Below are 27,368 nucleotides of genomic sequence, written 5' to 3'. Positions count from 1 at the left end.
GCTTCTGAGTTGGTCAGTGACTCATAATGGTGTTGCCTGACTACCGGCACTAATTATTTCTACACATTGTTCCCATTTATTGTCACTTAACAGGCTTCCTGTTGCTCAACATGTTGACTAAAGAATTAGACTCTGTCTCCTTAGTTATTGCAGAATTTTGCCTGAATTTATTCAATGAATAGGCCTTTTCCATATGTACCTGAAGTGCTTGAGACTGGTAAATAACAAAGTCTAAAGAATCCCCAAACTTCATCTGAAGCCTTACAAGTATAGAATCATTAGGTGCCTTGTCCTCCTGCTTGGGAATGTAATAAAGCTGAACTGAGGAAAAAGCCACATTGTTAGATCTTTACATAAACCTCCCAAGTTGATTTAGCTCCCATCCCTACCCCGCTTTTTAATTAGTTTTTTGCTTTCATGATCTGCCATTTTAATGTGACTGTTAGGTACCCTGACAGGAAAGCTTAAGAGGAGCACAATAGGCAAGCATCCCTCTAAGCATTCCCTCTAAGCTACACAGCTGTGCAGCAGGCTATCAAAGGCCTCTCCCCTGGTCCCAGTCCCGGAGCTGCTGCGGTTGGGGGGGAGGAGGGAGGAGGAGTCTCTCTCTCCCCACTGCAGCCCTGGGGCAGCCTGCACCCAAAGCCCTCATCCCTGGCCCCACCCCAGAGCCCACAGCCGGAGCCCTCACCCCCCCAACTCTCTGCCCCAGCCCTGAGCCCCCTCCCACATGCTGAACCCCTTGGCCCCACCCCCGCCACACATCACCTCCATATTGGTGCACATAACAAAATTCATTCTGCACATGGATGTAAAAAATTAGAGGGAATTTTGGCAGGCATGTTGCTTTTTCCAACTCTCTCCCGTTTTATAGTTCGAGTTTTTATTGAAATTCATCTTTATCACCTTTTGTGCAGTCCATTTTTTTTAAATGGGGAAGAGAGGCATTTCACTTTGTAGAATAAGTATTCGTAGAAAATCCCCACCACAAACTGATAATGACTAAAGGGGGGGAGGGACTACCATTCGTTGATATCGTCAATTAATGGCATGGTTCTGTGCCAGAATACAAACCAGTGGCCAATCAGGCAAAAAGTCCAATCAGATTAGAAATATAAAGTTGCAGTAATTTTTTAAAATATGTAAATACCTTGCAATGCCTCCTACAAAAGTGCCATGTGAATGCCTTTTCTCGCTTTCAGGTGGCATTGTAAGTAAGAAGCGGGCAGCATTATCTCATGTAAATGTAAACAAACGTTTGTCTTAGCGATTGGCTGAACAAAAAGTAGGACTGAGTGGACTTGTAGGCTCTAAAGTTTTACATTTTATTTTTGAGTGCAGTTATGTAACCAAAAAAAATCTGCATTTGTAAGTTGCACTTTCACAATAGAGATCGCACTACAGTACTTGTATGAGGTGAATTGAAAAATACTATTTTATCACTTTTACAGAGTAAATATTTGGAATAAAAATAATATAAAGTGCGCACTGTATACTTTGTATTCTGTGTTGTATTTGAAAATGTAGAAAAACATCCCAAAATATTTAATTAATTTCAATTGTTGTTCTATTGTTTAGCAATGCGATTAAAACTGCAATTGGGATTTTTTTTTAAATGGAATTAATTTTTGTGTGTTAATCACATGAGTTAACTACGATTTAATCGACAGCCCTGGTGATAACGGTATAGATATTTCTGTAAAAATTCTAAACTCCATGTTTTGTGTAATATTGTCGTGTGTATGTGTGTATATCTGTTGTATTTAGATTAACTGTGATTTCTCTTGCAGGTTTTGGCCTGGTTTGAAGAAGGTGAAGAAACAATCACAGCATTTGTAGAACCTTTTGTAATCTTACTTATATTAGTAGCTAATGCAATTGTGGGTGTGTGGCAGGTAAGCAAACATATTTTTATAATACCAAACCTCAGAAACCCTTTAGGCTCTTGATTAGTAGAAGTAGATGATGTCTGTACAGTACAGATTTTATAAGTAGTATAGGCATATGCCAAAAGTACTATATACATTCTTAACATTGAATTACTCGGAACCAAAATCATCATGTGAATTCCGACATGAAGTGTTGACCCAAAGCTAAAATGGAAGCTACAGAAATGTTAAACATGTGGGTAGACTAAAACACACAACACCGAATACCTTATGGATGTGTTTGGCCATAGGCTTGCTTTATATATCTTTCAGCATGTTAAGAAAGAGGTTGTTCATAGTAGAAGCCATTCATGAACATTGCTATTAAGTTTTAAAAATTCATGCTGTTCTTGAACATTTTTTATTTGCTGTTGAAACAAATATTAATCACTCTATCCCACTGTTCCCAGCCAATGGGAGTTGCGGAAAGCAGTGGCCAGCACGTCTCTGCAGCCTGCGCCGCTTCCTGCAACTCCCATTGGCCAGGAACGGTGAACTGTGGCCACTGGGATCTGCGGGCAGCTGTACCTGCGGACAGTCAATGTAAACACTGTCTCGCGACCTGCCAGCGGATTACACTGATGGGCTGCAGGTTGCCCACCGCTGTTTTAGAACTTAACCTAACTATGGAGTCACCACCAGGGTGCCTCCATAATATCGTAGCTTAAAGCCCATGCAGTTGATAGGTTTGGGAGTTGGACTAGGTAAACTACTATCTATGCAGTTTTTCTCATACAACCAATGAAATTGTTGCATACAAATAAGATGTAGAGCAAAGTTGGGGATTGGTGGTTACCTCAGATATACAATGGTCTAGGACTCTTAGGCATATATCTATGCCATGATTACTGGAGCTATACACCACACAGGTATAATTCATGAAGTCAAAATGGCTGAGAACTTAAAAAATTGGGCTCTAACAGACTGCAAAACTCAGTGATTCAACCTATTGATATTCTGAACAAAGATCTTTCAATCATGATTGTAGCAGTTTCCATCACTTCACACGGACTCTTATATTCTAGACTGCCAATCCTGGAATCTTATTGTATGGATATTTGCTATCTGCATTCTATTAAACATACAAGCTTAAATTTTAGTATTCTCTCTTTCAGTGATCTTTCTAAATGTAAGGAGAAATGTGAATCTATATTCCATACTACAATGAAAACTTGAATCTTCACATTTGTATTTAATAAAAAATATAGGTCCACTACACACAGTATGCATTTCTAAATGTGGTGTTTTGCATCTCTGAAGTTAAGTAGGCAGTATTGTTTTACTTGGATTCAAATAGCCAAACTAGTTTACTTTTTTATTTAATTTTTATTTGGCTTTGATTTTAAGGCTTTGATATGGAGAGTTGAGTAGTTACAATTTCAAATTCATGGTAGTATCTGACTAATCTAAACTTTCATAATTTTCAGGGTTTTGAACTAAATGTCCAAATTCTATTGGAGATCATCAAATTTAACAAAGAAGCAAAAAACTTGACTTCTTAGACAGGGATTTCAGTTGGCAGCACAACTCTAACTTTCTGGTTAAATGCTGCACAAAACAATTTATCTTAAATTACAAATGGGTAAACTCTTATTGGGTACGTCTTTATTTTATTTTAGAGGCATGCTCATAATAATATAAAAATATTAAATACATTACTTTGCAGCTGAAAAAATGTTCAGGGGGTCAGTGATTTTTGACAGTTGAAGGGAAATATTGTACGGTGACATGCAAATGCTGCTGCAGATTTTACCTTTGGTCCTTCAAACTTTTCCCTGCTAGATTAATTATAAAGTTTTGTAAACCTAAGTAGTTGAAATATTTTACAACTTTAAAGAGACACTGTAGTCAGCATGTCTCAGATAATGCATATTCTTGTGTGTTGTACTATGCCTATTTTTTTGTGATGTCAGATTTTTCAAAAATGTGAATATCGCAGGTGCCACAGTTGAATACATATGTATGCAACATCAAATAACTTATGTGGAACATACCAATAGAGCAGTTCCTTACACTTTTTCCTCTCACCCTCAAAGCTGACGTGATGTTAAATAGTGACATAGTACTTGTTCTTTTGGAAGCTTTGTTCAAGTTTGTCAAAATCTAGGGTCTTTAACTTATTTATTAAAGTAGTATCCAATTAAGTTTGTATAGGCACTGTACATAGAGGTAGACCAAAATCCTGCCACAAAGAACTTAGTCTTAAAAGAGTTCTTTTCCTAAAAAAAATTACCAGGAATATAAAAGCTCTTCCTCTAGTGTTGGATTGGAATAAATTAATACTTCATGTTGGTTTAAAACTCCCCCCACTAAATCTAGTGAAGATGGGGGAATAAAGTTTAGTGCAGGTTAACAAGGCAACCATATTTATGCTTTGTGTTTTACCCCACTGTAGAATGCATGCACAAGTCTAACTTAGCAAGAGAAAAAGCCAATGTGTAGAAGAATACACTTGTTTGTTTGAAGCATCCCTAGTAGACCAGCTTTTTCCTTTTAGTATACATTGCAACAAGGACTCTGCTATTAACTACACGCCTCAAAAGCAAGTATGACAAAATCAATTCAAAGAAAAAAATCCAAAGTGTATAATGGGCACTCAGCTGCAGGCTGTAGATCAGAAACCTACTGATTTCCATGCTGAAAGAATCAAAGGCATTCTTGGAACCATTTAGATATATTTAAATGGTTACACTTGTGTGATGATTTGTTTAAAGCTATTAAACCCCCAAGAGGCTTGCACTGAAGTCAGTGCACCTACATAATGCCTTTTGACTTAGATTTGTGAATAACTTGTACATTTGGAGAATTGTCCAAGAAAAATTAAATTCTCTTACATTTATATAATAGATTTAAAATAGCTCTCCATCATGAGAGCATTTACTCTAATGGAAAACAGCCAGTAAATTCTAAATGGTTTGTCATTGCTGCTATATTCAAACTTTTCCTGTGCTTTTATTTAAACAAACAAGACTCTTGTGAATATAAAGTCTTTTTACATATATAGTTCAGTAGATATGTTCATTGAAATTAATGGAATGTGTGGGTAAATCCACTGCACTGCTTTGAAAAACTGTCTTCAAAGTTAAGATTGTAAGATCCTGCGCATTATCAGCCTGACTCTGTCACCACAACCTCCTAACCAAAAAAACCCCCACAAAAACCCTTCTGATCTGCTTTCTCTATAAAATTACTTTCCTGTAATCCCTACCAAATTTTTTTTTTAAAATCAGTTAAGAGTTTACAGGTGAATCTTTTTAATTCACTCCATGCAAAAAAACTTTTCTTGTTTTCTACAGGAGTCCTTAATGAGAACTAGTGCATAGGACTACTTTGTTACCAAGTTAGAGTATAAGTGTTTCTAGTCAGTTAGAGCAGAACTATGAATGTATTAACTTCTGTGTGGCAGAGTAAATATTACAAATTCTGCATCATCTGCCTAATCTAAACCTTCTAAAATAAAATCAAACGCTCTTTCATGTGAAGAAATTCTTTAAAATATTTTTGCACTAAAATATGATGCCTCATCAGAGGCTCTGAGTTCTTGTTCTTGGCAGTTGGTATCTTTACACCTACACACCTCCCACTTTAAAAAAAAAAAAAAAAAAAAAAAAGTGTAGGGTACATCATGATGACAGTCATTGTGCCACCTTTCTCCTCCCCTTCAATCCCTGCTTTTGACTTCAGTAGCTCCTTGCAGCAGCATCACTGGAAGAAGGTGGCAGTCCCCCCCACCTCCCATACCTGCTAAGGAAATAGTCCGGGTGAGTAAGGCAGTGGTCAGGATGGAAAGAGCTGTGTCCTGCAGGTACTCTTGTATGCTGAAAAGTGAGAATCTAGGAAGGTCTTGCCTGGAGGGGAGGGCTATGGAAGTTGCTTCCTCTAGCCTGCTTCATCACAGCAGCTACTTTGTCTTGGAGTAAATCCCAGTGAGGCTAATGTAGTTCTCCAGTACAGAATCTCCATACCTCTCCTCCCAGTGTGGTCATTAAATACTAGACTCTTCACCCCCCCCATCCATGGAAAGGCAAGTAACAGAATAATCAACGTACATGCTATTGTAAGAGGGGGATAGGTAGTGGTATCTTCTGACCAGCCTTGGTACTGGCACTTCCTATCCAGTAAGCAGGGCCGGCTCTAGCGTTTTTGCCACCCCAAGCAGCAGAAGGGGGAGGAGGAAAAAAAAAAAAAGCCGCAATCGGCGGCAGCTCTACCGCCGCTTCATTCTACGGCAGCAGTTCAGTGGCAGGTCCTTCGCTCTGAGAGGGAGTGACGGCCCCCCCCACTGGACGTGCTTCCCCCCTCTTCATTGGCCGCCCCAGGCACCTGCTTGCTACGCTGGTGCCTGGAGCCGGCCCTGCCAGTAAGTTCAAGAGAAGGCCACTTTTAAACTGCCCCCTGTCCCTGGTAAACCAGAAGGGAGAGTTGAAGAGGAGAGATTTTTGAAAGCGAGCAGACTTTCAGAGTGATATCATTGAATTTTGATGTGAGGGAGCTGTTATGTTTTAGGGCTGAAACTTTCAAAGGTGCCTAATTGAAATTGGGCATCCAGTTCTCCTGATTTTAATGGTAACTGGGTCTCCAGCTCTCTTAGGTAGTTTTGAAAATCTCAGCCTTGGCTTCCACTTTTTGTTGGCAATTTATAGGGAAGCTAAAAATCCTCACTTGCTCTTTAGGTGGGGTAAGGGTTAGAGGGGCATTTATTGCCTTGCCTTTTTTTGTCCTTACTGTCACAAGTGGGGAGCAAGAGAAGACTGCTATCCCCCATAAAAGTAGTTGTTGCTTCCGCTAGATGCCATTTATAGGGGTAATTCTGTGGACTTTCAGTAACTTAATTTAAAAAATAGAACAACTTTGTGTACATTCTATCACTTGGAAATTTGATATTTTCCCCTTTGCAAAATCACTGCTGTGGGTAGATGGATTATGATGCTGTATTATTGATATGAATATTTACTCTAGAGGAATAAAATTTGCAGTTTAACTTCAAGATTTCTTTTTCCAGTGCATGTCTCCGATTTCTAGGTGCTAAAAGTCCAAAACCAGAAATCATTGGATCTGTTTGAGACCACGATAAAATCAGTGTAGGAAGAAACTTCATATGTGGGCGTGTCATCTGAAGTCTGACTTCCTGCTTCTCCATGTCTCCCTCCCCCACAAGCATTCTCCTTAAATGCAGAGAAAACTTTAGTTGGTGGTGGATATCTTTTTCTATGGAAGATGGAGGGATTATGCTATATACTATAATTAAAAAGATGAAAAATGTTTACACTCTTCAGTGCCTGTATCTGATTCTCGGTGATTCATTTATTCAAAACCATCAATTTCATACCGTTTTAAAATCTACAATATACTCACTCACATGCACATGTAATAAAAACTAGCCTATCCTAATGCAATAATCCCTACATCAAAACTTTTTCTGTTACTTGGTGATGGGTTGAAAAATTCCAGAAGTAAATGAACTTGTGCAGTCAGAAAAACTGCAAAAAGATTGAGTTTTTAAAAGAACAGAATAAAAAAAATAACTAAATAACTTTAATTCATTGTCCAATACTTGAACATTGTAATTCAACACAAAATAGAAATATAAGAGAATAAATTTGAGGCTATCCTGGGTGTATTGGATATAAAGAGATGTACTGGGTAAGGATGTAGTCACTATGTTCTTTGTTGGAAGAAACTTTAAATATTTAAATTAGTCTGTCTTTAATTGATTTTTAAAAAACATTTCCTCTTTCAGCCCTTTAAAGTTTTTAGATAATACTAACAGAGAATCTGGGCAGGAGCTCTGTCTTAACTCTCATGAAACTTTCTCTGTCTTGTTTTCTTTTTTGTTTTGTGGGTGATGGAGATGCAATTGTTGTCTGACTTTATATTAAAAAAAAATAGGATTCTGGATATTTCTGAGAAAACCAGCTTGGAGAACTAGATTTAAACTTTTGAAGGGCTGACTTTAGACCGTGAAGTAAAATTTCTTTTTGGCAATTTCAAATATTAGATTTGGGGGGGGGGGGGGGGGCGCTTGTTTTCTGATGTGGCATTTATTTATGTCTGATGACCCATGTATCTTGTTCTCTAAGATGGAATTCATTTATTGAGCTGCTAACTCTAAAGACTGAGTTAACTATGATAGCTTCTATATTTGATTTGATAATTCTTGTTTCTTTGCCCCTCAAATTTAATAGGGTCATTGAAACTTAATAGACCTCAGTGCCTATCTGGATATGCAGAGTTACCTATGCTCATGAGCAAGAGCTTAAATTCTGCTTTTCATCCAGTGGAGAGGGGAAATGCCATGGGTTTAGGCCATACTCCCCACCTTCCTTACACCTAAGGTAGCTCGTAGCTGCTAGTATATATGGCACCCCCATCTCTTCTCCTGCCAGTTATTTCACAACATTCACCAGATCAGCTGCTGTAACATTTGTAGTTCAAGGTATTTCATTGCCTGCTGGAACTGGTACTACACATGAGCAATCAGTTGTGTGTTACCAGCTGACAAATTAGGCTCTAATGGCTCATGGTTTGAATTTCCAAAGATAATTGTCTGCCTTTATACAATTCAGACATGTACTAGCTGAGAGAACCCTTGGCAGCTGGTGTAAGTCTGGAAAAGTTGGTTTAAGTTTTGTATACCCAAAAGCATCCTCTTTGAATTTCTATACTCAACAGGGCAGACTTAAGATGTCTGTACTAATCTTTTTCTTAATTTCTCATCATAGTACTTCCACTGGTGGTAACAGCAGTAGAGCTCAGGGAGATAGGCTGCTGGTGTTTTACTGGTTCTGTCATCTAAACCTAGACAATACTATGTTTATTGGTCAATCTGTGCTAGTGCCACCTGTGCTACTGCTACCTCACTGCTCTTTTTAGTGCACTAGATTGGTCAAATCTAGGACGTGTGTATCTATTGAAGCTGGGAATTGCGCCTCCCAGCTGCATTGTAGACATACCCATAGATGCTTTAAGAAAAGAATAAAGTTTAAGGTCCTTGTCATTTTTAAGGTCCAATCTTCTGTAACTCATTCATAGCTTAATTATGGAAAGAAGATTCAGGTGGGTTTTTTTGTGTGTGTATCGATGCTAAAAATAGTTACAATTTCTGCTCGTACTCTTAAGTGCGTTGCCTTCTTTTCTGGAGCTCCAGCTTTGGCACTATATCTGGGAAGTTGTAGGTACTTTGTTGGCAAGTAATGGGTGTGAAATGTCATGTAGTGTCCTTACTTTACAAGTGCGAAGAAAAGAGCTTTTGGACAATAGTTATTTCCAAGCTAGATAACAAAGGAGCTGTTGTAAGTGGATATGTCCATGCCTCTTAATCTGACATGGTTCAAATGTGGCACAAAGACCTAAAGGAGGGATACAAGAACAGTATTGGAGAAAGTTTAATGATTGGATTTTTTTTCACTATCTTAATTTCTATCAATAACTAGTGAAAACACCAGACTGATGTGGGATGGATGTATATTTGAGTCTCAGAGGAGGTATTCTATTTAATAAAGCACAGCTGAACTAGGGTAGAATCATTTAGTTTTAATAGATGTTCCTGCTGGAGTGTTGCTTTGCATCAAAACATAACCGTATGATCCCTTAATATATAGTTTGCATGATCTCCAGCTACCAAAACATAATGGACGTTCTGGAGAGGTAACTGCAAATTTCAAGGCAATGGCTTCTAGATGTTTAAGGGCTCACTAATATCTGAATTCTATTGTTGTGCTTTCCAGACTGCAACTTCACTTGGAAGTTGCAACCACATAATGGGGTGGGTCTAATAAGTATCTTCTATGTGAATGAACATAGAATAACTAAGTAAATAGTATTCATGTAATGCTACATGTGGAAAACTAGAAGGTGACTATTCTAGTTGTCAGAATTGACAGTACCTCTAGCTTTTAAAACCTCACATCTTATTTTTCCTCTTTCAGGAAAGAAATGCTGAAAATGCTATTGAAGCTCTTAAAGAATATGAACCTGAAATGGGCAAAGTATATCGACAAGACAGAAAAAGTGTACAAAGGATTAAAGCAAGAGACATTGTCCCTGGTGATATTGTGGAAGTAGCTGGTGAGATACCTTTTATTAATAATACAGGTTTACATATGTCTAAAGGGCCTTGGTTAATTTTAAGAGTTTGAGGCCCTGGGTGGGATTTTTTAAAAAGCACGCATAGTGCAAGTTAGGCACCTCATTTATGCATTATTGAAAATTCGACCTCCTCCATTCATCTGTAATTACCTTACATTAAATGAGTACTTCTGTCTTTAAATTGTCTTAGGTTACTATTACCTTTTAATTGGTAGACATAGTAGCAAGGACATCTTTTGCTTTTAACTGGATTACAGGTTTTTAATACGTTTGGTTGGTTGGCTTTTTTTCCCCCTCTCCCGATTGCTGTGTGGAAAACATACAAACTTTTCTCTAATCTTCCCAATGTCACCATTTTAAATGTTGTTTGTAATAGCTGGTAATTTTCAATTTTTTTAATCGTCCTTTTTAATGATTAAAAAATATCTGTAATAAAGCAGGGTGGCTTCTATTGAAACACTGGTATTCAACTTCTAATCTTGCATCACTTCCTAAAAAATACAAGTAACATTCTCTCTACTTTGGAGAGACCGCTATCTTGTAAGTGAAAATACATTGTGTTTTCTACTCCTAACTGGACTATCAATGGGTTTTTTTCTTTTCTCTTTTTTTTTTTTCCCCTTTGTTTTAAGGATTTTGCTACTTAGTTTCTGTGCAAAGTCTATAGGTGGATCTTGTTGAAAATACGTCACAAATAGTTGTATTCACATTTTTGTAGGCCTTACTGGCAGTCAGATGGTTATCCTTATAAGATAATAAATTGATATACAGCTTAAATTTGTTCTGATCTTTCTTCCCATTTTGGATTTAGTTATTAGAGTAGCCATCCAGAGGGGAGATAACTATGTACCCTTAAAGTTAACTATCCTGCTATTTTTAATATGCAGGGAAAGTGTGCTCTCAAAGTGAAGTTAGCATTGGCTCTTGGCCCAGCTTTTTCTCATTCAGAATCTTTAAAATTCCCCAACCCTGTCCTGAGCTTGTCTTGTATATGGTAGCATGCAGTTATAGTGATCTTAGTTAACAATAATTGATGTTTCTGTGGTATGCCGGAATCCCCAGTCTTTTTAAGTGCTGTCTTTCTTTCTGGGACCCTATCCCGGTCGATGATTGACATTCTCAGTGCCTCTATTTCGGAGACATCCATATATCAGCCAAGTGTAAGATCATCATCTCCTTCAAGAGCAGATCTCATAAAAACAGTACCCCATCTACCTCCATGTCTTGGTCACCGAAATCTTGAGGGATACAGACATTTCTTACATTTTGCGGTAGGCAGAGACCATTACCAGTATTGTGTCCTACCCTCAGCCTCTCCACCATGCCAAGGGTCTTATCAAAATCCTCTCAGCTGTCACAACCCATTTTTGCCAGTTGAGAGTACAGTTTTTCCCTACCTGGACAATTGCATCCTGAAAGGTTAGATTTTATCGGCATCACTGAGGACTCCACCACCACCAGAGCATACTTGTCCCAGGACAGATTTGCCACTATGTCCAACCTCATCTCAACAATACAACAGAGCCCACAAACCAAAACAAGGGCATGCCTGCAACTTCTGGGCCATATGATAGCCTTTGTGTTTGTGACACCCTTAGCAACACTACACTCTGGGTGTCCTCAGGCCTGGCTGAGAACTTTCTACCCCTCCAACAGGCAAGGCCTGTCCAAGGAGTATTTATACTTCTGAGGGTCATTGGTTCTCTAAACTGGGAGAAGGATCCACAAAAGGTGTGCGTGGAAGTTCCGTTCTTGGAGTCTCCTCCCACAAGGGTACTTGCTACAGACACTTCATGATAGGACAGGATACACACTTCCAAAACCTTTCAAGACAGGGCAAATAGATCCTTCAGGAGGTAATCTTCCATATTGGTGTATTGTAATGAATCACTTGTCAGCACTTTCGACCCATCATAAGGGACCACCCAATCAGAATACTCCTGGACAACAGAGCAGCAACATATTATATCAGTCTTCATGGAGGAGCAAGATCCCAGTCCTTTTGCACTGAATCCATAAAACTATGGAAATAGTGCATATCACACTGCATACAGATCTCAGCAGTTTATCTACCAGGACTATAGAACACAGTGGCGAACTTCCTTGGCAGGCTTTTCATCATCAACCATGAGTGTGCGCTGAATAATGAGGTATTCCAAGAGATGACTTACCTGGGGTCATATACAGATGTCTCTCTTTGTGACATCATCCAATGTGGCGTACAGAGGCTTCTGCTCAAGAGGAGGGCATGATCACAACTTGATGGGAGATGCTTTGGTCATTCTTTGGCCTCGCATATTGCTGTACTCTTATCTTCCCCCAACTCCCTTCCTGCTCAAGGTTCTGAAGAAATGGAAACACCATCATGGCCAGGACAGGTATGGTTCCCAGGGCAGGTTCGCATGTCTCTGTGACCGCACTCTCCATCTTCTCCTGACAGCAAATCTCCTCAGGAGTCAGGATCCATCACCATCCAAACTTCAGTGCTTCACCTCAAGCCGTGGCTGCGATATGGCTCCCTGGTGTAGAGCAAGACTGCTCCCCAGAGGTACAGACGGTATTGCTTCATAGCAGAGAACCCTTGACAAGGAAAACTTACCTGCATAAATGGAGACGCTTCCAGACTTGGTACAATCCCCGATCTGTGCCTCCGCTAGTCTAATGCACATTCTCAATTACCTGTTCAATTTAAAAACCATGGGATTATTGAGTTTCACCTAACTGCCATCACAGCTTTTCACTCCCCCATGAGAGGTTTTCAGACTTCATCACTACCCCCCAACCACTATGCGGGTTATCAAAGGCTTGTTCGACCTCTTCCCACATGTTAAGGAACCAGTTCTGCCATGGGACCTAAACTTAGTCCTCAATGTGCTGAGGAAATCCGCCATTTGAACCAATGAGGAACTGTTCCCTCCTTCATATGTCCCTTAAGACTTCATTCCTCATAACCATCAACTCTGCCAGGAGGGTTGGGGAGCTTGGAGTCTTTAGAGCTTCACCCAGGCTTTTCATCTCATTTGCAGAATGTATGAAAGGACAGACTGTCTCAACCAAAAGACTGCACCTTGTACAGTAACTGGAGTCCTTTGAGATGTGTGTCCCTATGGGTGCCCCACTTCCTTCCTTTCTGCCTTGGAGTCTTTCACTGAACTTTTGTGGTTGAGAAAGAATTGGACTGGTTGCAGGTCTGCCCGTTCTCTATATACCCTCATATCCCAGACATTGTTGTGCTCAGATGCAGGGACGGATCCCCAGACACTACTGAGAATATCTCCAATCTGGAATGCACAGGCACGCAAACTCCATGATGTGGAGTACCTATAGGGACACTTGGCCAAAAGCAGATACAAACGTCAAGTGCTGATTATATTAACTGCTTTAATAGACCATGAAGCAGCATACTGTCTCTGGATTTCAGTTAGTGTCACTTTTCTCTTATTTCACTTTCTGTACTTCTGGTGTCATTCAGACTTAAACAGAGGCTTTTTTGCTGTTAACCTCTCTTTTACAAACTAATTGGGAATGAAAAGTTCATGAAATTGAACATCTCAAAATTAATGAGTATGGTGCACAAGTGGGGCAATATGGTGCGATGCAAACTGATTTCCATTTCATTGACGGCATCAGAACATGAAGGGATGTCGATTTGTTCTTTGACACTGCTTTCCTGGTTTTTATTTATTTCTTTTTTAAACTTTCATTGGGAAAAGTGGTTCATATAACTGATTGTTCGTAAGATGGGTATTTGTAAAATCAAGGTTCTGTATTAACTTGTTTCAACAGCAAAAAGTCACTGATTTTAATTCTTTTTTCTCAGGGGGGGCCACACAAAAGTGATCTAGACTTTGGGGCTAGAAGCTTACTGCAGCAATTTTGGACCTGACTTGAAGTGCCAGAAATAGAATAGTAATCTCTGAAAGCAATTTGCTTTGTCAGGGGACACATTACTTTGGTATTATACTGTAAAGAATTATTAATAGAATTGCAAGTGGATAATCAGCCTGAGGGTATGTATTGTAGTTTGTAGCATAAGGAAATACTGACTGATTTTACTGTATTGCCAATTCACTGGAGTGCAGGTGAAACTGAATTGCTTGTTTTCAACTGAGCAACTTTTGTAAAGTGGAAAAGCCAGAGGGATCATGTTACTTGACTCTTTTTGTCCCTGTGAGGGGGGGGGGAAGGGGGACTCTCTGAAACTACACATGGAACACCTGCGGAGCCAGCAGGCTTTCCACAGCACTACAAGATCTCCTTTCTGTGCCTTATTGACTCTAGTGGGGGATTTCTCTTAATAGAAGGCAGTAGTTGCTAGATTTTTGCAGTTGGAACAAAATTAACTTTTCCGAATATGCCAACTGCTTGAGGATTCTTCAGGCAATACTGCTCAAGGCCATAAACATGTTCTAGTATGAAAGTATATATTGGTGGTTAAAATGACACACTGAAGTGCAACTTGAATTAAAAACAAAATATCTTCCTGGCTCCTTAAATGTTAAATTGTGCAATAATTAGTTTTATTGTAAATCTGGTCTGATTCATCTGACATTTGCAGGAAGGTTCACATCAATTTCAGGAAACCGAAACAGACATCAGTACAGGACATCAGTGTTATGGGAATGTTTTGAATCATTAGACGTAAAAAAAGCAAATAGTTTCGTACTTGTCCACTTCTCTCATGACATGTTGAGGTTTGTTGAAGATATATTTAAGCAAAGGCATGCATCATCCAACTCTGTCTTCCCTGAGCACTTCGAACTTTAAGTGAAAGTAGTCTTGCTAAACTTGATGTTGCTTGTTTCCTTGGCAATGATTGATGCACTCATACTCTGTTTGTTTATTACAAAATCTGTCTGGAGATCTGAGACTGGGCTGTAAGTGACGCTCTCATTCAAGCCAAAATATCAGAAATAATGGGAGTATGACAACTAGACTTTCTTGAATCTTTTCTTTAGCGGAGGACAGACTAGAGCTTTAAAGACCTTGCTTTCAAAAGGCATGATGTGCAAACACATGTATTTGCAAGCCTAATTCACGTACACAGTTGCCACAAATGTGCAAATTGGGTATTGTGGGCACAACCAGCTATGCATTTAGGGTCAGCTTTTCTAAAAGCATGCCTACTCAATGACTCTGATTGCTCTCGATAGGAGTTGCTGAGTGCTGGGCTCCCTTGAAAATCCAACCCCAATTATGGAGGCCGAGCCCTTCTGAAAATCTGGCCCTAATTGGCTAAATTTGTAATTGCAGGTGCAAACTAAGTGCTCAAGTACATACTCTTACAATTGCAGTTGTGTACCTGAACTGTTATACTTCTAGAGACCTATTTTTGCAGCAAACGTTAATCAGAAAATATGGTCACTAAATTATTTGAAGCTTTTGCATGTGTTCATGATACAAGATTACTGTGATGAATGTTTGGGTAGGTGGTTGTCTTTTATATGGAGGGTTTAATGGTGTGGTCCGGGTTTTGGTTTTGTTTCATTTCCTTTGTTTTTGTGTATGCCGTCCCCTACAGTAAAATTTAATCACTCTACCCAATCAAGAATAGCAGATTGGATACTGAGTAACTTTTTAAAGCACTGATTTAAAGTGCTAGCTAACTTAAGTCCTTTTTTGTTCCTTATAATAGCTTTATTCCAACCTTTGATACCTAAATAAACATAATTTCACTCCAGAAGCATGTTGTTGTTTTTTTCCCCTCCTAACAATAAAAGCAAAGGGCATGATATAATTTGGAGTTTAGGAGTAGGAACATCTTTTTAAGAATTATAGTAGATAATCTATTCAATTCAATTAGTGTGTCACTTATGAACATAATTGCACTAAATAGGCATAATTCGACAGTTATTTTGCATTTGTAGTTGGACATAAAATTGATATTTGGCTTTTATACATTGAAGATTATTAAAAAGGAACTTAAAGAAGTGATCTGGGAGAGCCAAGTAGCTGCAAATGTCAACAAATGTGATACCTTACTGCAACTACTGAATAGCATGCATGTACAGGTACCAACTGGAATACTGTTTTGTGCCCCCTTACTGTAGGAAACTCATGTTAAGCTTCTTGGTAGTTGTTTACAGAACAGTATATTCAAACATTAGCAAATGTTTTAAAATTTAGTCACTTGTCGCATGATCATATTGTTTAAGTCTGATTTGCAGAACAATCCTCTTATAAATTGTGACTTAAGTACTCTGAACTCTCAATGTGTCATATTTTAAACTACATGAACATTAGGCGTTAGAGTCTGTTCATAGAATCTTTCTTGACTAATACTGCTTTCAGCTGCTTTTCCTGGATATTAGCAAAAATTATTTAATACATTTTGAATTCAGGTGACTACAGTAGTTATGATGAACATCCAAGATCTCTCCCCTTAGGGCAAAGGCTTAATACAAAAAGCTGTAAGAATATTATATATGCTTCAGCATAATAAGAGTTCAGATATGGGAGCTATATAGTCTGTACTTTTAAATAGAAGAAAACAATGCATTAAATTGTTTCAAACAAGGGAAAGCTTTTGGGCGGGTAGACAAGAGCAATACTATGTTCCATAGTTAGTGTCAAGATTTGGAGGTGAGAGGAACTGTCTGCATGCCTCTGTCTCAAGTGTAAGAGTATTTGGATGGCCTTTGACATGGTGTTTGCAAAAAGATGACCATGTAGGGAAGTGACAGAGCACTTCATACTGGGATACATATCTGGGCATGGAATTCTAGGCAGAGTGCCAATGACATTTGTATGTCCAGGCAAGCGTGTCTCACCATTGAGTGGCGTAAATAACCAGGTGGTAGGTTTCTCCGATATGTCAGTGGCATCTAAATTAGAGAGACTTTCTACAGGTCTTTCAGTGTAGAATAATAATATAGTTGGCACTGCATGGTAGTGACTAGCTCTACAATATCCTTTTGTCAAGACAAGTTCTGACTCTAAACAGTCAGTTTATATTTGGGCCTGACTTGGACAGAGATCTTGTCAGGAAGGTGTAGATTAAAATAACATTTAAAAAAAAAAAAAAAAAAGGTAAATACTTGCTTAATTTACTTTATAAGAATGATTTGAAAATTTTGTAGAACTGAGGTGTTTAAATGAATAGTTCTCTAGTGAAGTTTGTTGTGGGCTAGAAGGTTACCCTAAAGACCATGAATGATAGATTACATTACCACTCTTGAATTAGACACACCTAGAAATAGATGGTTGAGGAGCCAACTTTTTTACAATCACTGGGAAGGATGGAGAGGTCACTTACCTATTCTTGTAATTTTTTTTTTTCTGTATTGATGGATTTCTGGAGTCACCCGGGTGTCAGTTTACAGTAGCTGAAATACGTTTGGTTTCTGATGAGAGGGAGGGGGCTGAGAGACTAGTTTAATATCCTTTCAGAATGAAATAAAGTGAGTTGAAGAAAAGGAAGGCAGCTGATTAAGTAAACTTAGAGGCCAAGTGAAGATGCTCTTGGCAGGTGAAACAGTGGAGACCATGACCCACATGTTTATATGCTTGAAGCCTCTACAAACATTAATTTTTTAAAGCAGTATCTGTTTCATGAAAACTACATCTTTCAGAAAGGGTTCAGCAGAGTTAGTGGAAAATAGGCGTAATTTTGTGAGACATGGACACATTTATGTGGGAGCCTTTTAAAAGCTCATTAAAAATAATAAAACTTTATCTTGCTCTATTATCACAGTAACTGAATATCAGATATCCGTAGAACTGAGTTAATGGGTTTGGGACATATGCCTTAAGGTTTATTCACTGACTTCTGGTGGGCACAGTTCTCAGTACTCAAGTGTTGAAAACAAACTTGGTGTAGCTTAGTAACCTAGAGTTGACGAATAGAACAAATATCCAGATGTTATCCTCAAATGGCTTTTCAACTTTACAGCTCTGCTATAGAACTTGTCAGTTTTAAGACAGTCAAGCTTCCTGGAAATTGCATCCTTCTTGCTGAGTAATTGCTGTCCATTTTAATAGACTAAAGTTTTTTTGTTTTGTTTTTTATTTTATTCAAAATGTTAAACTTAATTTGGTTTCACTATGCCAAGTGATGAGTCTGATGTTTAACAGGTGCATTTTGATACAACTACTTCAGTTGTTAAAGTTTGGGGTCCATCTGAGCAGAATCCTCCCACATGTTGCTCCATGGTTGCAAGAGCCCAGTAGTCCATCCACCTCTTTTCAGTATGACCAGTGGACATTCCACCGTGTTGTAAATCCACTCCCCCCTGCCCCCCATACTCCTGCATTCTCCCATGCATGGAGTCCCTGTGTGGGCTCCTGGGATTTCCTCTTCTTCCCTCACTTCTTACTTAACAGATCCCCCTGTGTTTGCTGTTGGGGATGAGCAGGTTTTAGTCCTTAAAACTTATAGCAGAATCAGTGAAATGGTTGATGTTCTTATTCAGCTCTTTTAATCCTTTATTAAAATAAAATGGACTATACAGAGAATACTACTGTGATGAGTTGGATTTCTGTGCAGCAAACATACTTTATCTATCCATTCCAGCATATTAAACCAATCTTAATATTTAAATGAATAAAATTAATTAAGAGATGCGTAAACTTGAATTGTATAAAAGTCCAATATTTTAAAAAGCTATTTCTAAGAATATCCATTCTGGAACAAATCAGATTACATCCTGCTAACTCAAATAACTCAATTAGTGTTTTAACTCTTGAAAACTGATTACTGATTGTAGTGTATGTACTATTTAGTGTATGTTTTAAAGTATGTTGTAAAAATGCCTGCTGTAATGAGTTCTCCTAAAAGCAGTCTCTAAACAGCTTTCCAGGTGCATTCAAACTGTAGTAATATGAAATGAATCCATCAATCTTTGTACAGTTCAGGGCATTTGGGAAAAGATTTGCAGTTCACCTTTTAACATTAGGAGTGCAAATCATCTAGGCTTTTGTGGCAGAGCATTTTGTTACAGCATTGTTGTGGGGTTTTTTTGTTTTTTGTTTGTTTGTTTGTTTGTTTTTTAACCATTTATCTTATTTCTGTAGAGCACTGATCTTAAGTCAAATATTTATTCTCGGAAGCTAAATATCTGTAGAATTGACAGATGTTCAGTGGATAATACCTAGAGTTGTCTGCACACCCTTTTAACAGAGCATTTGTGTCAAAGCCAAAATGTTCTAATATTTATGGGGCTGTTTTGATGCATGGGATTTGAACCTAACCTCATTGTCCACTCCCACTGAAATCAGTTGAATTGTATGAGGTTGAACCCATGCAGAAAGATTAGTGTCACTTCCAACACACATTATTTAAGAATTTATAAAGGGAATATTGAATTTAAATGCTTTTTCTAGGTCTTGCTGCATTTCCCTTGTGAGTTACTGAACTATTAAGCAGAGCTAGAGAGAATGAGGCTGACTGGTGAGATTCAGAACTTATCGGCACTCGTATACCCTGAATAGAATTGATGCTTCAACAGGGCACAAACAATACTAAACAAAATTCTTGAAAAATCAAGGTAACTGTTAATACCATAATACCCTGGCACGTTTTATTAGGGTAAAGAAAACTTGCTGTTCAAAACTTGAGTACGCTGATAAAATATCAGTTTACCTTTCATTGTCTGAACACATACAGTACTTTGTTAATAGATGTGACTACTGTTTGATGCTGCTTCAGTGCTGAGTTGTGCCAGTGTCATCCATTTATCTGGTCTGGCCTAAGGTGAATCTGAATTGTTCTCCCCTTCCTTATTCTGTACTTCCGAGAAAGTTAAGCGGTGACTTGATTAGCCTATAACTACCCGCATGGGTAACAGAAATTTGATAATAGAAGGCTCTTCAGTTTAGCAGACAAAGGTATAACAAGATCCAATAGCTGGAAATTGAATCTAGATAATTTGGACTGGAAATAAGCAAATTTTTGACTGAAATAGTAAATAACTATTGGAACAATTTACCAGTGGTGAAGAAAGAGGATTCTCCTTCACTGGAAAATTGAACTAGAGTATATCTTTTAGAAAAACATCCAGTCTCGATTTACAAACAGGAATTAATTCCGAGAAGCCCTCTGGGCGGTATACAGGAGGTCAGACTAGATGATCACAGGGGTCCCTTCTGGCCTGATACTCCTGAACAAACGAGCTGCTCTTCTGTCACTAGATTATATTGGTGATTGCTTTAGGGTTCCAGGTAATATTATATGTGGGTTCTACCTTCTCCCTTTCCCCAAAATCCCATCCCTTTTATATTAAAACACATACAGTACTCAAATAGGATAATCAAACTTCTGTATGCATTGTATAAGTTTAATTGTAGTATAATTTATAAATAACACAGGTAGAAAGCCAGTACAGATGGTAAATGAGAAATTTTTTTTTGGATATTATCCTGCCTGTATTATTCAACCTAAATGTAATCAGCACCTACTGCTATATCTCTGAAACATATGATGTTTTATTTGTCTGCATGGGTAGTAATTGCAAGCAATATTAGCATATTTAGAACTGAAGGGACTGTGATTGTTCATTATTGTACTATCCCTCCTTCCCCAAAAGACCACATTTTTGGTGGCCTTATTACTTGATCATAAATAGTCCAGGTTCAGTCTTGATATTCCCTCTGCTCAGACCTTCCATATTCATACATGACTTTTCTTTTTAGGAATGAGGGGAATAATTAAGTTCACTCTCTTGTGAAAGGTTATTGTACAATAGTGGGCAAACTTAAGTTTTCTGGTTTTGACAGTTTCTGCAGTTTAACAGCATTCACTAGTCTGTGTATAGGAAATATTTTGCAAACAGCTAGAATATGCAAACATGAGAGACTAAAGCTGTTCCCTATAGCGTGTAGGCATAGAATTGCTTTTTATACAGTAAAGACCACAAAGATTTTTTACTTCTAAAAGCTTAAAGATCCCCACACATATTCTGTGATTGTTAGTTTTAGATGAAACCCGTAAGAGGGAACAAATTTTTTTTTTTTTTTAATTGATACCATGGACGCTTAAACAGTCAGAATTAATATGGGCCTAGAATTGTTAACACTGAGTATAAATAAAAAAAGAAATATTTATGATGGTACTTGGCATATTTGAGCTTCTCTGCCGAGACTGAAATGACTGAACTATTTACACTTAGCATTGTAAATAAGAGGTATTCTTTTCAAAAGGCTTCTTTTTATTCCATAATGAAATCAGTGTTGCTGCAACTTCAGGGATTCAATATGCTGTTTTGTCATTAGTGCACTCAGACTAACTGGCCATTCAACTTTGAGGATTTGTGGGATTTTTTTAATATTGTATGAAGTACCTAGGCATGCAAACCTTGATTCTTCTTGGCAAGCTTTCAATTCCGGGATAAGAGACATCTGGTTAATTGAACACATTAACAGCTCTGACTATGTATCTTAAAATTCCCTAATGTGTTTGAAGATTGTCTAAATACATAAAACAAAATCGCTTTCTTGGGGGCCATTATGTTTTGTAATGGTGAAATGGCTGTTCCTAAGGTGTTTTGAACGTCCAATCCCTTTTCACTGTAAACCAACGCTAAAAATAGAATATCTGTCTGTTTAAAATATGCAGAATTTGGGAGATAATCATGGCTCCCCCACAGTCTAGTGGAAGTTTATTAGCTTGACTCCAACTCAGTATGTACCCCAAAAGTGTAATGTGGGTCTGGAATTCAAACTACAGTTCAAATAGTGTTAATATTCCCTTTTAGGCACCATCTATATTGAACTTTAAACCTGTTCAGACTAACTGTTAAATACATGGTTTGCTAGGTGATATTCTAGCCTAGAATACTATTAATCTCCGGTTTGAATAGACTGGAATTGGGAATTTTTTTATCCAAAGCATTGCATTAACGAAAATATTTTTTTCTGGGTAGAACATGAAAGTGTGGTGGTAGTGGGAACCCTCAACTGATGATGGAATACTTCAGTGCTGGTTTTACTGTAATCCAAATTCATAGTGACCTACAGATGTTACAGTTGGTGATCTGGATTATGTCTGATTGATTGGTGGTTTTAGTCCAGTTCTCAGAGGAGCCTTCGCATTGACTGTGAACAAATATGCCAATTCTGAATGTTTGTGGAAACTGGAAAAACCCTCTCTTCCCGCAGGGTGGCTCTTCAGGTTGAGGTACGTTGGCGGGGAAGTCCGTACACTCAATTGTGTTGTGCGTAGAGACATTCGCTCTCTACGTTGGCCAACCTGGCATCTTTAAATTGTGTTAGTTCCGTACATCTTTTAATTTGTCTTTAAACAACACCCAAGACCTTTGGGGTTAAGGCTGAAAAACTTTGTCTGGGGGTGTATCAGTAAAATTCTATGTCCTGATTTGAAAATCTCTCAACGTAATAATGCTGCAGTCTTCAACCAATATGGGCCTGATTGAAATTAATGGAATGTCTCCCATTGACTTAAATGATATGGGATTGCAGCTTGTATCCTTGATCATCCCCAACGTACCTAGATATTGCAATTGATTATAGTTGTTACTGTTTATAGAGTCAACATTTTTACTTCTGTCTCATAGAAAGTCCCTTCTCTATGATCTCAAAATCAGAGATCCCAAGCCTGCAAACATTTGTTTAATTTGAAACATGGGAGTAGTCCCATTGACTATAATGCTTAAAGTTACATTTGTTTGTAAATCTTTGCAGTACTAGGCCCAAAGTTAATCTGACTATACACAGACAAAGCAAAGGGAGGGATGAGGATGAGATGCAAAATAAACTAGGTAACCTGAAAACCAATTTTAAACTTGGGAATAAAATACAGTAAAAGCAAAATAGATCAACTGTTACCAATAATTTTCTCACAATCTTACATTAATGAGCTGAAATACTCAGTAATTTCAGGTACTTAAAAGTTAGAACCAGATTCTGATTAAAGCTCCAGGATCTGCATATCTGATGAATCAATATTTTTAGTTGCAATATGAATTTGAAATTAAAGCTGGCCCAAAAGTTTTGTATTTAAATCTGAATGTCCTAAATTGTCCACCTCAGTTCAAAACACACACACACACACACACACACTGAGTTTAGAGCAGTACTTAAACCTCTTATTATTTTGGCTAATGATATGTTTTTAAAAACAAGTTTCTTTATTGCACATCAGAATTTGTATTAAAACTTTGCTGGAAAATATTCCATTTTTTTGGTGGCACAAAGAGTAATAAACTTCTGAGCAAAATCCTGCTTTCTTTACTTATAGAACCCATTTTGAAGTCAATGGGACTGCTTGTATGAGCCAGGAAAGCAGGATTTGGGCCAATATCTATAAAGAAATGATGCATAAATCAGTGGTCTAAAACCACTATCTCTAGGTCTAGGTAATCTTTCAGTCTTCTGGAGTGAGGCATTGTAATCCTACAATCTACTTTTGGAACTAAAAACCACACACAACTGTAATTCTGATTTTCTTTCTGGGGAAAATAATCCAATTAAATATAATAGTAGCTTTAGATGTTTGGAGGAAATTTAGTGGAATTCCTCTCTCTAACACATAGCCTAGTCATTTCTATGTCCTCTCACTTTGTGGCAGTTCTGTAGCAGCCAAAAACTGTTCCAAATACTTTGTGTTCAGGTTTTTGTTGGCTTGCTTCAACCCTAGTTTATGGCCTAGGTTTATATCTTGGTCCTTCTGAAATACTTGTATTGTTTCTATGGATGATTTGAAACCAGCTTATTAAACTTGGTTTCTTTCCAGTGTTGAATGATATAGAGGAAGGAAGCTACCAGTGACTTTGAGACATTGTGTATACTAGACCTTTTTTGCCCCAAAAAATTCTTGTGATTACTACCAGAGTTTAAGTTGCACTGGTGGTAGTGTAGTCAGTGCTCCAGATGGCTACCAATGTCTTAACTATCATGTTGACTAGAACAGCTCAGAGGAAATGCCTAAAAAGGTTAATTTTATCATAAAAAGGTTTTGCATTAGTGTCCTTATGTAAACTGGTTTGAACCTTGATTGTGGTCTTCACTGAAAGAGAGTAAGAATGGGTGAGTGAGAAATGCAGTCTTGTAACTTGTTTGGGGCTGTCCATCGGACTAATTTTGTGTAAACTGCATTACATATTCAGAGATGTGACTGTGGTCTTAAAATGCAACAAGCTTTGAATCACTTCTGCTTGTAATCTAAACTTCCTATGTTACTGGCCATACAGGTGGATTTGAATAGATGGAGATATGGACACTGGATTAGGAATTGAAGTCCTGAGTTTTAATGTTGGCTCTGCCACTACTGGGCTATGGCGTAGAGCAAGTCACTTCGTCTTTCTGCATCAGTTTTCCTGTCTGTAAAATGGCAATAATACTTGCCTATCCCATGTGGATGTGTGCAGATTCCAAGTTCTGCACCATCAATCATCAAAGAGCTATGTCAATTCTATGTAATTTTTAAAATAAATCTTTTAGCTTACTTGCAGGATAAAAAAGTTTGTGCTCTAAAGGAAGAGGAAGAATTGGAGGGTTGGGTTGTGACTATAGAGGAGGAAACAGAACTCTTCTAAATCTATGTTCTGTATTGTGGCACCTAGTACAACTTCAATGTTTTGTGCACATGGTGTCTGTCTTAAATTCATTTGGACAGGCTGGCAAACTATAGAACAATGAAATGTTAACTTGGTCACAATACCTTTTGCCTAAAACAATTGTTAGTGACTAGAAGTAAATATTTGTTTCATGGATTAGCAGGTCATTGGATATCATTAATCTAGCAGACCAAAGCTCTGTCCTGACCAGTTTGCTGAACAGTTTATAGAACTTCAAAAGCAGTAGATAAAGATACTTCTTTAAGTATATTTTCCTTCATGTTCTTTTCAATTAAAAGAAAATGTGCTGTCTTGTTTTTGTTTTGTTTTTTTAAGTGCTGCTTTAGATGGTTACAGTGACTTTCTGTGTACATGTAAAGTTCTGGGTAAAGAGATCCAGTCTTCTAATATAGCCTTGTCAAATGTATTAGTACATTTGAGATACTAGTAGATGCTCAGCTGTTGAAAGTACAGCAACAGTGTACGCATACAGATTGACGAGACCTATACTACTTTGTACTTCTGTTCTTGTGGAATTGTGATAGCTGAAAACCAGCTGCTATCAAATGTCTACATATAAACCTCATCACGACATCCGGGGAGCATATTCAAATAGTTTTCCCATTTTTGGCCTTGGTCATTGTTTGTCTAATGCTATTTTCTCTCACTGCTCAAGGGCACTGTAGCTTAGATTAGTTTTCACATGCAATAATGGTACAAAATGGAAAATGAATTTAGCTATTTATTGGCCTTTTTCATATACACAGATGTGATGGACTTTTTGTAAATTAGTGTAGTTCTTCTAAGTTTGTCACCTGAAGGGAGACTTTTCCAATTAGCATTATTTTTATCCTTGTGAGCAATCATGGAGAATATAGCACAGAATTAACTTTTTTTTTTAAATTGGGCTTTTACAATTAAAAATAGTGTTCATTTAGTCCTCCTTCTCAGATCCTACCTCTCACGCATGGCCTTTCTGCTTATTAACTGGTATACACTGAGTAAGGTTGTAACGTTCTTGCTGGCTTATTGACACTGTTACTCTCTTTATGTGCACTATTGCTTCTAGTTGCATAAGCAGTTCCTGCAGGAATTGCAGCCTGCTTTTTTACTGCAGGGACATACTAGAAAGGGACTGTTGTAATGATTCCATCCACTGACAAGATCAGTTCTAACTAGCTAGTAATCAAAGCATTCAGATTCTTCGTTTCCTTCAGAACTTGTATGCTTTATTTCACAATAAATGAAATTAGAGACTTTCCACATTAAGAATAGAAATGGACTTGATACAAGTATTATACTAACCAATTAGAAATTGTTAAACACAGCATATAAAGAGATGTACAGAAATGTGAGTTAGATTAACAAGTTTCAACAGGTTTATTTGCCTCCACAAACCAATTTCTTGGGCCGATTCACAAAATGGTGGTGGTGACAGAGCAGCTGTTCATTTTGCTGTGACTTGAAAACCAGGAATAACAGAATAAGAGGGAGTAGAAAGGGGAATGAATTTGGGATTAAAAAACCCAATGAAGATGCTGGGGGGGGAAACAATGAAGATGCTGGAGAGAATAGCCAGCTACATAGCTCTGGGCTCATGCTTATTCTTTAGCATCTTCAGGAGCATCTTCCCTATTTACTGTCCTATCTTTGGCTACATTTTTGGAAAACTGTTCCTGGCATAGGATGGAAAGGATTTTCTCAAATGTTTGCATTAATATCTAGTAGGTAGAATATATAAAGTCAATCCCAGGACAGAAAATATCTCATGTGAATGTCATCACAATTCACAAATGGGGATTCAGAACTTGGTATCTTAATGGTTAGCTGATCATATTGTTATGAGGCTATGGAAAAAATAAGCCAATATACTATTCAAATCTAAAATTGACCTCTGCACTGTATGACCATGTTTAGAATATAGCATTAGAACTTTGCAATGACTAGCATATTTGTAGGAGTGCATTACATTCACGATTGGTCCCTAACAAGTGGGTACAGCAGTCTTTGTATTAACTTCAAATATTTTCTTTTAACTTTGAAAATTCTCTGTATTTTTCCCATCTTTGGATTGCTGAGGACTAACTTTAGCTATTTCTTTTGTGCCAAATATGATACTGTGTAAGCAAAGAATTTCTGGAGGGGAAAGTCAAAGCCAGTAGCCAATATCGGTGCCTGAGAACCACAGTAGTTTGTGGGTTTTTTGATACATGGAAAAGTTTTGAAATGTATATTCTCCAGTTGCTTCTGGAACTCATTCAGCTTCTAGTAGGCCATGTTCTGTCCATACTATCTCAAGGTGTTCTGAGAAGTAACTTCATGGAAACATAAAATGTGTTCATTTCTGTTTTTCAGAGACTTGTACCAAACAGATTTATTTATTTAGTGCTTATACAAGTCTGAATTATTTTAGCAGTTCAAAGTGAATTTTATAACACATTTGTAGAGAATATTGCAACTTACAAAAGCTATAGGAAATGCTGATAGTATCATTTAACTGAACACTTACTGAGCAGTTATTCAGCAAACACCTAAAAAACTTGTTGATATAGAGTGATTGCTTATAAATCATTACTGAATAACTAAATTCTCTAACTTTGTTTTGAATCCATAGTTGGTGACAAGGTTCCTGCTGATATAAGACTTACTTCTATCAAATCTACAACTCTAAGGGTAGACCAATCAATTCTGACAGGTAGGCTGTATCATTTTTGAGTTATGTAAGTATATGTTTAGAATTGGTTTTGATTCACTGTCAGGCCCAAGTTGCTTAAGTAATGTGGTTTGCTTGGTTACTGTATCATAACGGCCAACGGCTGTTGAACAATATGATCTTGCAATC

At 37.8% G+C, this 27,368-nt stretch overlaps 1 protein-coding gene across 2 annotated transcripts in view; it reads left to right on the top strand.

Annotated features, from left to right (window-relative positions):
* Positions 1 to 27,368, top strand: part of ATP2A2 (ATPase sarcoplasmic/endoplasmic reticulum Ca2+ transporting 2) — an 81,597-nt gene that overhangs the window by 11,015 nt on the left and 43,214 nt on the right. For both annotated transcript variants that reach the window (XM_065568074.1, XM_008163545.4), the window contains exons 4-6: positions 1,791 to 1,895; positions 9,857 to 9,995; positions 27,141 to 27,221. In XM_065568074.1, coding sequence (XP_065424146.1) covers positions 1,791 to 1,895; positions 9,857 to 9,995; positions 27,141 to 27,221 — 325 coding nt within the window. The remainder of the gene's footprint in view (positions 1 to 1,790; positions 1,896 to 9,856; positions 9,996 to 27,140; positions 27,222 to 27,368) is intronic.

This window comes from Chrysemys picta, chromosome 15 (assembly GCF_011386835.1).
Source record: "Chrysemys picta bellii isolate R12L10 chromosome 15, ASM1138683v2, whole genome shotgun sequence".
In the NCBI taxonomy this organism is placed as follows: domain Eukaryota; kingdom Metazoa; phylum Chordata; order Testudines; family Emydidae; genus Chrysemys; species Chrysemys picta.
This window is presented reverse-complemented; position numbering and strand designations above follow the sequence as displayed.